This window comes from Ptychodera flava, chromosome 21, assembly GCF_041260155.1.
Source record: "Ptychodera flava strain L36383 chromosome 21, AS_Pfla_20210202, whole genome shotgun sequence".
Classification (NCBI taxonomy): domain Eukaryota; kingdom Metazoa; phylum Hemichordata; class Enteropneusta; family Ptychoderidae; genus Ptychodera; species Ptychodera flava.
Window position 1 is genome coordinate 3953755 of NC_091948.1, and position 13772 is coordinate 3967526.

General features: G+C 36.4%; 1 protein-coding gene across 13 annotated transcripts in view; it reads right to left on the bottom strand.

Moving 5' to 3' along the window:
• Window positions 1-9815: 9815 nt before the first annotated feature.
• Window positions 9816-13772, bottom strand: part of LOC139121141 (myocyte-specific enhancer factor 2C-like) — a 91262-nt gene continuing 87305 nt past the window's right edge. For all 13 annotated transcript variants that reach the window (XM_070685803.1, XM_070685795.1, XM_070685804.1 and 10 more), the window contains 2 exons: window positions 13015-13153; window positions 9816-12608 (listed from right to left, as the gene is read on the bottom strand). In XM_070685803.1, the coding sequence (XP_070541904.1) occupies window positions 12293-12608; window positions 13015-13153 (455 nt within the window). In that variant the 3' untranslated portion in view covers window positions 9816-12292. The remainder of the gene's footprint in view (window positions 12609-13014; window positions 13154-13772) is intronic.

Here is a 13772-nt window from a genome sequence, read left to right on the forward strand (position 1 = left end):
TTCATAAATGACGAGCAGTACAAATTCTTATTACCATACCTTTCGAAACTTTATTGTGTTTATCCTAAAATTGTTAATAGGACAGAAGTGGTATTTAGGGGGTCAAAGTTGCCAAATTTCTGACCCCATGTTGAGTGCGTAGTAATCAGATTGCTATCACAGTAATCGGACGTCGTATTTGGAATGTGATTATAGGGGCTAAATATTGATATTTTGAAACTTCAAATCCCCGATTTTCAATTTCGATGTGTTTAGAAACCTGTTAGTAAAAATTTCATGATAAATTAGTGACGTTCAATCCATGGACGACGCAACTACAGGTATATTTCGACGTGTATGGTGTTTACATATCGGACATGGGCTGTCTCTGTGTGTTGCTTTTGACACCTTGTATCGTACGCCAAGTTTGTAGCCCGAAATAGCTTCTACCGAAAAAAATAACTATTCAAAACGGGACAGCAGCATCACCTGACTTAATATGCTGTCACATGACTTATAAAATGCTATCAATACAGAGTGAAGTGAGTACAACGAACAGCATGTCATTAAATGTCCGAAAACTGATGTTGTCCGAAAACTGTCACACTGAGTGTATTCTTTATAGAGTTGAATCTTTTATTCTACATTTTAACAAATACAAGGAATTACTTCTGTTTGCAGCTATTAGTTAATGAAGGGCAGTAACTACTTCAGCATTATCTGATCCTTGATCAGTATAAATATTGTAATGAGTGAACAGTATAAATATTGTAATGAGGTAACATTTTGTTATCTGGGTATTCATGACAGTTGTGATTTGGTATTAACACTGTCAAGAATTATTATAGAAATAATGGGCGACGCGCTGACCATTAACGTTTATTTGTGGGCAAGGGTGAGAGGAAAGCCAAAAATTAACAGGCGAGGCTTGCCGAGCCCGTTAATTTGGCTTTCCTCGAGCCCGCGCCCACAAATAAAAGTTATGGTCAGAGCGGAGTATGTTATTTCCATTATATTATCAGCGAACCCCAAGAAAACCGTCAAAATTTCCGAAATTTCAGGAGCGAACGACAACTTGGCCCCATAAACTGAGCAATACGCGACGCACTGTCACGCGTGCTGTAAAAAATTGGCAAATCCTGAGATGTTTTCAGAAAAAAGTATCTCAACTTGACCTACAAGTGCTCTATTTTATTTTGTGATTGATTATGATTTATGTTTAAGCTGTAAAGTTACGATACTTTTAGTTGTTAATCTTATTATTCATATTCACGGGCATGTAAACAGACATTACTGTGTATCATGGTCAGTCACGTGGTTCAGCTCGACCAATCAAAATGCGACAGGCAGGGCATGATAATATAATAAATATAATTACATTATATACCTGTATCTGCAACCGATGTTTCATTGTACAGTAAGTTTTGGTATCAGAGGACGTGGAGTCCAATAACTTTGATGCAGAGTACAATAACCTAGGTGCTATTGGATGCCATTTGACCTTTGACCTCATGATGCCTTTACGTCAACAAGGAGGAAAACAAGATTTTATATTTTTCTCACAAAAAATTGTACCTCTAAACATTTAGTACTTCACACAGTGAATGATGGCTGTCCAAAACAAGTGAATTTGAGTCGAATTATGCTGCTGAACTACACAACTTGCTCTGTGCTGAGTAGTTCATCCTGTGCATTTAGTGGACGCATTGAACCTGTTTCCAGTTTGCTTTAATTTTGACTTTTTCTGGTAAAATTGGACTGAAAAGGTGTATAATAATAAGGTTATTATATCCTCGTACATCGTACGCTTTGGTATTGTCCTCCGCTCTACGGTACGCATCTCAGACAATAACTCTGCTGCTGCATGATATACTCCAACATTAAGTCCGGTATTTCATGAATAACCTTATATTATTTCATGTACAGATTTCTGATGTATATCAATCACAAATCAAAGTTATATTTATAAAAGTTCAATTTACTTCATTGAAACTTCTGACGATTTTTGGTAAAAAGCGGGCATTATACCAACATATATCATCTATCAAATCCCAATCACAGTTGTACGGGTTACATATTTCCACAATCTCTATAAAAAAGTTTTCCATGATTTAGGATCAAATCCATGAAAATCAAACAGCAGCCAAACATTTGGTATTAATTTCTCCTGATCAGTTTTCAGGGAGATGAATGTATTTTTTCTATTAATCTTTTGAATGTATACTTCATTGTCAATAAGAATCCTTTATGCTTCATTAGGGGAAGGCTGCATTAACTTGCATGGTACCTGAAACCCGAGTTCTTGCCTGACCAACTCGGGTGACAAACAGAAGACTTTTAATCCCCAAGGTCTGAATGTTCCATTGTTATGTTTATCTATTACAGCTGGTGCTATTGTAGTGCCATTGTAGGAAAGGCAGGTCTGTGAAATTGATCCTCTAGGGAAGTAGGGTATTCCTAAGTTAATGGAGGTTTCCCGTAATGTTGTATAGCCCCTTGGAATGGCAAATTATTCATAACAGTTCTAATGTTCTATTGGTTTTTCTGGTAGAATTAAATTTTGTTGTCAAAGTTTACAGATAACATGATGTTTTAGTATTGTTAAGACATTTAATACCCGAGTATAATCAGGATATTTGAATATTAGCAAATGTATTGATTTATAAATTACATAGTTCTTAAGTCTATTGAAAATAGCAATTGGAAATGGATAGATAATAAACTTCAGTCAAAAATAAGAGTGGTTGAACAAGACTTTCATAGGAAGTGTTATGGCTGCTACTCATGGCTACAAAGCAGAATATTAGGTTTTCAGAGTATGGTTTTAAGGAAATTTCCTTCAAAAAGAGGTTTTTATAGTTCAAGTATTATTTCAGCAAGTTTTCAGGCGAGTTTGGCAGGCAAAATTGTCAAAATCAATTTTTCTTACATGGGGGCACAACAATTTTCAGTGTTCATAAGGTAATTGTTGCATTATGTTCAGTATTGAGGAACTATTGCCATGTGAACTTCAAGTGACAGTCGACATCAACATAAAAACAAGAGAATGTGGCCGTAGAGGGCGCTATATGCGCCACGAATTCTGTTCACAGGCTTGGGAATCTTGACAATGTGTTGGCAGGAATAGTTTTATAGTATTTATTGCAAATAACAATTTTCATAGATTCTCTATAAAAAAAATCAAACATTTCATAACATATGTCAGCAAAAACTTTACATTTAAGCAAATTTTGTTAAGGTTAGGTTTCAAGTAATTTCAAGAACAACCATGAGCGAGCACAAGTTCTTGAACACATGGTGGCTAAAATAAAAATAAAATTAACATTTTTTTCCTTTTAGAAAGAGTTTGGTCCAGTTTCATTCATTCATACTGAACAATCTGATGATCTTACTTCACCTATGTTTTCTCTGTTCAATTCTTATCATATCAAGATTATGACACAATACACATTGTTCATAAACTGGATTGGCACAGAGGAACATGGTGGAGGCCTCACCTTTTGGGTATTGGCAGTGAAAAGGAGGGAAGTATAGGTAACAAAAGGACTGTTCAAATTAATCTGAGTTCATATTATGAATGAAGTAATGTCTTCCTATCAAACCAGATCCAGGTGGTTGAAATTTGAATGTGCCTACATGAATGCATGCATGTGTATGTTAGCATGTATTTTCTTGAACTGTCCACATTCCAAACTGCCAATCTGTAGAGCTTGGTTTTTTGGTATTCTCCATTTTGTGTAATCAACCACTTTTTAAAATGAACAAATACTAAGAGGTTATGATCATGGCGGTGAGGGCGCTCTTCATCGTGGAAGCACTTTAGGGACAAATAACATACTTCATCAAACTGGCAGTTTCGCCATACCACAGGTAATACCCTTAGCAGGTAAGTTTGCCCAAGACTTTTGAAGTTTAACAAATATGGAGATAAAAGCACCAAGCCATTTTCTTCTTTCAAACTTGATCAGATTCTGACGAATGTTGAAGAGTATAAACTGGGATAAGACTGAGTCATCATTGTGGAATTTTATCTTGCTGCGATGACAAATGGTTTTGTTTTCTTCCCTATGTGGGCTAGATGATTGATGACAGGGGAGAAAACCATCCCACTATGCCGTTTCATCTAAGCCAATCTGTCATTAGGCCCAAAGCTGTGATTTAAAACATTTTTCCTCGCCCTGAGTAAAAATTTGGGGTTTTGCCAATCATAACTTCAGAATGCAAAAAAGATGGTACATTCCCATCATGTCATCCAAGTGGTGAAAGACAATCTGAGAGAAAATGTAAAAGCTGGCTTGATATCGCGGGCTGTGGCTTCTTGGATCTAAATGATACGACTTTTGCCTGTTTTTGGGTCAACATACATCTTTCTCTATGAAAATTTGAGTTCCAATAACTGTGTCCTACACAGATAGACAGATGTAACACAGAGATTGGAATTCAAAGGATTGCAAACTTCAGAGAGGTCAAGCATTACTTTATGTACGTCATCTGCACCACAAATTACTGCATAAAATATGACTCAACGTGGAAGATCAAAAGAGTCGTGACTGCACAAACGTAGATCTACATTTTGTGAGAGAAGCCCATACCTTGCATAACATCGCGATGATGACATTATATGTCTCCTGACTTTTTGTATGTTGTAACTTATGCAACTGGCAAAGAAAGTCCGTACAGCTCACTGAAACTGCTCGTGATGTTGGCACCAACATCTCCTTTGGCAGGGGTCAAAGGTCAAGGGATGGCTGATGCCTCATTGCTAACACGCATGTTTTTTCACAAACTTAGATTATTTGAGTTGTTTGGAATTTTACAACTGCAAAAACAATGCCATTTTTGAGACGTACAGCCCAATAAAGGTACTGTGTTATCTTTGAAACAATTACTAGCCGAGAACCCATTGTCAACTTATTGTCCAACCAACCCTACAAAGGTGATGCATTCCAAAATCTAGAAATACCACCCCTCAATATTTCAAAAGTATTCACTCTTTTGACCAGAAATATCTCTTTAATTGCCCCATACCCTTTTGAGACGTTATTCTATCTTGTATCATTTAACATTTCAAACTTTCAGAAAATCATCCAGTGAGGAGAGTGAGAAGTTCAGGTAAGCAAACAGGTGTAGCTGATTTGATTTAACACACAAAGTGTTCTGTAATGTTGTAGTCATTACGTGACTCAGAAATTTAAATGTCAGTTGTTGAAAAATTTAGAGGTGAGTGCGACTAAAATAGTTGCAAATTTGAGTCCTGTACTCAGATTTCTTTGAGAATGCTACTTATTTTGCTAGGGTATGGACATCTTTTACTAAAAAATATGTGGCAGCAAAATTTCGGAAATATCACCTCTGCTTTAGCATGAGCACAAGTTTTATACGAACATCATTTTACATATCGCAAAAACAATATGATGAAGTTATTGAAAAGTGAATAAAAGTAAAGACGACAGTAAACTGTAATGTACTGATGTGGTCCAGTGGAGATAAGGTAGAATGCATCTTAGGGACCGTCTCAGATTGTCGCATAAGTTCAAAAAGGGAAATTCATTCATTTACTGGGGGAGGGGGTTTGACCTCCATTCAATTAGTGAACTTCACTTTTGCACTTTTGTTTTTGTGATTACAAGCTCTCTTTAAACTGTGTGTAAAAGTAAACAAAAACTGCACACTCGTACCAACAAATTTTGCAGTAACTATTACCAACTCATTTGTGTCTTGCTGACAGTGGTTAGTACCACAGGCGCTCTTTAGCTGGGTAGTCTGCTAATTATATCAATTTTTGGCACGATCTATCGATCCCTTAGTCAATATGCCCGCCACTGCAACCTAAGTGGCGGGCATATGAATGAATAATGAATTATTTATTACCCAGAAAAGTTACATACAATATGAAAGACAGCAACAAGTTTGAATAAGTCAAAAAATGATCTGGGCAAAGGGGAAACAGGATATAGCTGGTAGCTAGTCGAGCCTGAATCCCGACATGTGAAAATTGAGGTGTAAAAAATACTTAACGGGGATGATAACGGGGGGAGACAATGGGATTGATAGATCGAGCCGAAAATCAATCTATTTAGCAGAATACCCAGCTAAAGAGCGCCTGTGGTTAGTACTGAAATTTGATTGATTACTTTACTATGTAATGTGGTCAAGGGAAACATATTCTTCAGTATCTATAGCAAAATGCTACATTGTACTCTCAGACAGACATCAACATTTCGCACTTTTAAACTTTTGTTTAGGGGGAGGGGGAGGGGGTTTTGATCTAAACGAAGGAATTTCGTTTCTTGAACTTATGCGACAATCTGAGACGGTCCCTTAACAGATATTTGGACTCTCAAATTTGGACAATTCTTTTCTGATCTACCACTTGTGGAGGCTAATTATGGAGCTCTCAGAACAAGAAAATTTTCACCATTCAAGTTTTTCGAAAATTGAAAATTTTATTTTTCCCCACAGAGATGGTAGCCATTTTGAATTTCAAATATCAGTAAATGTTGGGTAATTTGTTTTTCTAGTACCAAACTTTTATGCAGTGACCCCTGATTTTTATTCTTTATTGGGTAAGAGAATAATTTCAGGTTTCATTTTGGTAAGTTTGAGCAAAAGCTTTCAGTTTTTCACTTTCAGGGTGCATACTACCTTAACAGTCAAAATGGTTTTGAGGGGCCGGTGGAGAGCAAAGCTTTTGCAATTGTTTGCAGGGTTGTGTCGGAAAAGTTGTTCACGACTATGGAAAGACTGCCAGTGTGGATGGTTAAGCATGGTGGCAGTCTTTGGGTTCATGAACTCTTCACCGCATGCAACTGTTTTATAATGCAGCTGAACCATATGGAGAGAAGACCGCAGCAGCCTTCTGTGATGTGATTGTCCGTCAAATAAAGGACTGACCTCAAATTCACCCTGTCTGCAGCAGGTTTGTAGACGTTTTCAAATGAAAGGCGATGTCCTTGGTATTACTGTACTGGATAGCATTGGAAGTTATCATCAAACTTGGTTACATGGCCTGTTTTGTCCTTCAATATTTTTATGATTTTGAAAAAAAAAAATTTGCCCTCAATGATCTTATTTTGCATCGTGGCACATTTTATTCAGTCATTGTGATATCGAGATGCGTGCACCTTTGAGACATAAAATGACAACTGGCAGATACCTGCATGCACACATGTGTAATGTTGGTTTAACATTTGTGTTGTACACGATTAAACTTTGAAGTGTTTGTCCCGTTTCATGTTGTCATGATCACGCACTGAAAACTAGGCCAGCGCTGAAATGACACCAAAGCTGCCAGGGTATTGATAATCGCCCTCAATTGCTGTTAAAGAGGCTTTTATTGTTCGATGATCAAACAAACATAGAGCTTTGAAACACGCATCACTGTTGTCGTTTCAATACATGTTTGCATCCTGAAATATCAAACACTGAGACTGCCAATTAGTGTTTTTTGGTGTGAGTGAACAAATTGGGGTTGAGTATTTTTCTTTTGTTATCTACATTCTATGATTAAATGCCCGCGTGCGGCACCCTGCTCAATAAACTCTGGACCTATAGGAAATGCTTCAGCTGAGCTTGTGTTAGCTAGATATATTTAAAGAGCCAATGAGAGGGGTTGGCACACTTTCATCTGGTAATCCTAATTATTATGCAACACAATTGATGATTGGCAAATACAGTACTTGAACCATTCATCCCCCATTTCCCTGTGAGATGGAGACTTTGTCACTGAAAACAATTGAATCTTACCAACATTTGGTGATAAAAAGTAAAGAATTTATCAATATTCACTACGGCCATTTCGTTATGCCTTTTTTACTTATTTTACAACTTTTCTGGTGGAATTGGGAAAACTTCATGATCATCTCAAGTGTTCATGGGGTACCAGGAGGGCATAAGCTTATTTCAGACCGGGATATGAATAAATGACAAAGACACGCATAACATACACTTTAAGCCAAATTTTACTGTAATATTGCAGTAAAAACCATACATACAATCCAAGTTTTGCATGATGAAAATATTTCCATAAAAATATGAATATTAATGACTGTGTAAGACACTGAATCTAAATAAACAATTTTGACAAGCAATGAAAAAAAATAGATGTATATTAGACAGACGACAAAAGAGAGGCAAGTAGAGAATCTAGGATGAGTTTTTTATAGTCTTTGTATTTTTTGGCAAAGACCTGCTTTGTCCCCAGTCAATCATCAAGACATGATAGTTCTTACCGTATAACACCAACTAAAAATTATCTACCTCACATATTAAATAAATAAATAAATTTTTAGGAATATGTCCATGGATTTCGAGGTCAGAGTTGAGTTGCCGTTGGGACAATGCTGTCACATATTGTGTTATGGATGCATGGTGCATGAGCTTGGTTACATGCTGAAAATATGGTCATTTTTTTCCTACCTCCAAAGCTGCATGTTTGGTATCCCAGTGGTGGTTATTTTTTTGTATTCCTGGTTCTTTTGCAAACAATTTGCAAACAAACGGATAAATTTTGGTGGGCATGATGTCATTCTTAAAAAAATATTATGCGCAAAAACAAGCAAATGCCAATTTGAAAATTTTCACACAATCATTGCTTTTTCAAAACTAATTTTATGTATGAATGTTGTCTATCACATTTAGGAAGCAAGACTGATATATTCACATTGGACGACAGTTAGATGACCAAACTATAGCAGAATGAAAGTTGCTGGTCTTGTCTCTCGTTGTCTCAACATTGTAGCTTCACACCCACATAGCTTGCATATGCATCCACAAAGTCCGCTAAAAATGAAGGTACTCCCTATTACAAAGTAATTCATCTACTCGAGCACATCAGCTATGCAAATGAACTACCGGTATTACATTTTCTCAGCTGATCAAAAAGAATTATACATGCATTTAGTGCAAACTTCCTTTGACCAGCTTTATGGGAGTGGTTCTGTCAGGAGGCTGTGGTGGGACACAAACACTGACCTAACACATTTGGAATCCATGGACAAATTCAAACAATATGTACAATGATTTTTATTATTATTTTTTTTTCATAATCTAATAGACTCATCAAAAACAGTTGTGTTACTAGAAATTATTTATGGGTGGACAAAGGGTTTAAAAGACTTGACTCATTTTGTTGTAACCAAAGCGGTGTTGGCTTTTCATCAGCCGGTGGTCAAGAGGCAGTATAAACTTGTATTCTTTCCTATGATTTTAATGGTCTGCTCACTTTGTCAATTCAATCTTCTCTTTTGCCATTCTCATTCTATCTGTGCTTCAAAAAGAAAACAAAAATAAACGATATCCCAGCAAATTTGACATTTAAGAAGAAAAAATAAAAAAATATTTTTTTTTATTTTTTGGATTATTAATGTTTAAAATGTCAAATTTATCTGGTAACCTGAGGCAGTTTTGTCACACTACAGTCTAGCTGATTTATTCACAAAATTCTGACCACTCATTATGTTCACGCCCTTTGACCCTCACTCTCACTCTCTCAACCATTTTTTGCATATCCTCTTGTTTATCAAATTGTCACTAGAATATCTTTCCTAAACTGTCAATCGAGTATAAAAAAATAGCACATATCCCATCACGTGGTCAGAACGACCACATTTAACACGATTTGCAGTCAAACAGTTGAGTGAGAAATAGCTCAACAACTGTCACCACTTTAGCCAGTTCTCCATACCACAGTTCTGAATACTTGGCATCTCCCATCACAAACTATTACAAATCTACCTTCAGATTTTGACTGTACTGGGTAAATTTAACTTCTACTTTTTTTAATAATTCCCGAAAATATGTATACTAAGGAAATAAACACAGTGAGGCAGATGGAGTGAGTGGTGAGCTCTGTAAATTTATCAACACATCTCTAGATCACATGATTAGTTTCTGAAATACATCCAACAAAAAATATATATCTTTATTGATGCCTAACATTGACAAGCTGTTCTGACAGAGCTGTCTTCAACCCCAGATCCTTCCCGTCCACAAACCACTATAACTTTAACATTACAATTTGTGAAGGAAAACTGAAAATAATAATACTCAAGAATTACCCAGATTCAATACATTTATGAATCAATAAACTGTGCAAAACTCTATACCAACTTGTTTAAAACATTAATAATAACAATAAGTGGTAATAAATAACTTGATAATTTTTTTTCACCTGTTAGAAGAAGGAATAAGATAGCCAATCTCTATATCTGTTGAACTTAAACGCAAATGAATTTCTTTTCATAGCTCTGGTGTCTTTTTTAAAGATTTCATTTGCTGGTCATATTAAACGCTGAATACAAGAACTACACTTTTACATCATGGCTTATTTTTTAAGTGGAACTTCTCTGCAGCACGATAGGGTACACATGAAAAAATAATACAAATAAAAAAACGACCAAGCACTCTGACTACAGGATCAGTCATATAAAATAATTATACAAACAGTAATTTTTTTATGAAATGATGAAATTAGCAAGTCTCCTGACAGCTGCAAAATTTCGGTAGGTGTCTCCTCTCACAGATATGGAACAGATTATTACAAGACATAATGTCTGGCCACCTAACGGTACAAAAACCGCCTCTGCAGCTGGACAAAGAAATAGACTCCGCATCCCTAGGTCTGATAAGACGTGCATATAAAACATTCTCTCTTTTTTTTGGTATTAATAACATAGAACTAATGAGAGTGAAAAAGCTCATTGGTTTTTTTTGTCAAACACTGCATGCTTGGTAACAAATACACAATTATCTGATTGTGTAGTTTTTGTAGCTCGTACGTTGGTACGTATGTCAGCTTGCATTCTCATTTTTTTTGGTGTTTTTTTAAAGTTTTTTTCCAAAGTATACTCGATTACTACATTTCAATTCTAAATCTTTTTTCAAAGAACAACTGAAGAGTTGGACTATCTATTGCCAGCAGAGATTGAAGCTTAAGGCCACATAACCTATCTTTCATATACCACCCATATAAACTAGGTATAACTTTATTCCGTATCATACATTTCTATACAGTCTGATTATTATGACGAAGAACTAGACTTTAAGTCATAAACAAAAGAAAATCATTACATTCAAACACACAGATGGCATTTTCATCGGCCATTCATCGATTTTTTTTTTTCTGGTGTCTTCTTTTTTTTTGTTTATGTGGTACATTCTACAGAAGTTGGGAAAATTCTATCGTATGTTGGTACTCAAGACAGCCTGACTACCTGTACAAATTATGAGATAATGTATAACAGTGTACACCCCAAAAAGAACTGCAAACATGCTTTCCTGTGAAATACTTGTTCCGATATGGGTTTTACGATGAGAGCCTGGCATGGAAGCCATTTTAGAGTTTTTGATGTCATCTCAGCATTATATTACAAGAACAGGATGACTGTCATCAACTGTGGAGGATAAAAATGAAACAGTTTTGACGTGGGGGTAAAAAGTCAAAATTCCTACCTCTACTTTCCTTAGTAATTTAAAATCCCCCAAAAGTTCACACGATAACATTGCTGCAAAACATAAGGCTCTCACTTTCAAATGTATTCCACCAGGAATATTGAATATGTTAAAAACAAAACATTTTCTGTCTGTTGTATTGGAATCTGCATTGAAATAAGCAAGAGATTATAAGTTTTGATGTGCATGTGGACTTACTCTGTTTGATTTGGTGTAACATTCATAGCTATGCCTTGAAAGGCAAACTGACTAAATACAAATGGGTAAAATCTTGAACTATGTGAGTGAAGAAAACTCAATTTCTAAATTCTTTCATCATTAAAAAATTTCTCTATTGCTATGGGAGCTTTCTTATACAAGTCATGATTCAATATCGTCAGAGTTGACTTAATATTCTAATTTGAGCATTACTATCAAACTGTGAGAGGGTGGGAGTATAGGTTACTTGATGTCAGATATAAGACATGCTTTGATTTGCTTAAGAATATCCTTAAATCCTTGGATGTACATGTACCTGTAGAATGACCAATCAATATCAACTTTACAATAAAAGTTTTGAATCATGGTCAACAAGCAACCATTGTTTGCTACTATAGTACATCAAATGAAGATCTACGAAAGTCTATACAAATCCATTCCAAGTATTTTTTTCCGTAATCTTTGAATTTCCAGTTGATTGAGGAAAACACATCAAAATTACATACGGCATACTTTGGAATATTCTATCATCCAAAAGTTGTTTCCCTAACTCTAGGATAACATCGCCATATCAAAAAATTTGACTTGCATCTGATATGAGATCTGTATGTAACATCATCCCTGTTTTTACAATGTAACAATTTATACATGTAAATTTTGAACACTATGACGACCATCCTTCAACCCTCTGTCGTTTCGTGGGTGGGTCTTTGTCTCCAAGTCCTCTGTTGGCTTGCGACTGGTAGCTCACGTCGCCCCGTGTGTCTTCCCGATCGCTGCCCCCGAACGGCGACGCCGATGTGGAACTGCAGTGACTGTTGCGACTGGGTGAGTTTGCTCTATCGTGTGGTGTGCATCGACCGGTGTTTGGGTTCAGTTGATGTTTGTCGCGTGGCGGTGATATCGGTTCGCTTTTTATGCCAACTGATCTGTCTGTTGTCAGGAGTCCATGTACGTGTGACGAGACCGGTGTGCCAGATCTGTGTTTTTTTTAAACACACACAAAGAAGGGTGAGCAAACAATCACTTCAGTCAAAACTTGTAGAGGCAACAACAACAATCAATTCTGAATGGTAAGGTTTTTCTAACTTTTAGTCCTAAAACTGAAAAAGTAGCGCAGTGATTGCATTCACACTGAAGCTAATTCCTTATGACTTTAATAGTTTGATTAGGAAAACAATCACATACACATACATACCTAACAACTTGGTATTCTGTTAACTGAACTGTGCCTTCACCACACATGTGAGTGACTCTGCTCTTATCCGTGTGAAATAAAAAATGTGTGCTGACTCATGAAAGGATAGGAGGAGACTCCATCCTCAACTCAGAGACCCCCCTCCTCCACCATCAAAAGTATACTGAAATGAGAGTTGTGGAGCTTACCCTATGCCTGCTACCTGCACTGCTGCAGATAACGGATGTTGATGTTGCCAAGCAGACACTGCACTCAGTGGTAATGTACTGGGTGAGTTGAAGTTAGATAGCTGGGTTAGGTCTGCCGTGCTCAGGGAAAATTCTGATCCTGGTTCACAATAAAAAATATGAGAAAAAAGCTCTTGTAAAGAAAGATGGTGCAGGACAATTTGGCCAAAAGCTGTTGTTTTCACATCTAAGAGTGGACAGGAAAATGGGGTGAACAGATTTGTGGACTGTACTATTTTCCTTTTAATTTGTGAGGCCGACTTGCAGCGATTTGGAAACTGTTATCCAATTGGTTGGTTAAATCTTACCGAAATAATTTGAATAATACAAATAAACTCCCTATGTTGCTGTGAATAGTGACAATTGACCAATCAGATATAACCTTGAAAACATGCTGCATGTCAGCTTAAGTTGTGGTCAAATTTTAGTGAAATGACAACTTTTTGGAGTTTATATATCGCTGCCAGTTATTCCACTGCATTGAGTTGCAGGATCAAAACCAATTAGCAAGTCAGAACAGTATACATTCTTGGCAGAAACCATATGATAGAAATACAGAACGTGATGAATGGTGACCTTTGACGGCTGAAAACACAGGCACATACCTAGTGGTTTCCTGGTTGCTTGAAATGTTAAACAGGCATCACTTGACATTACAGTGATTCTTTTAAAACTCAATGGAAAAGGGACTAGGGAATGATGAGTTCAATATGTGTTCT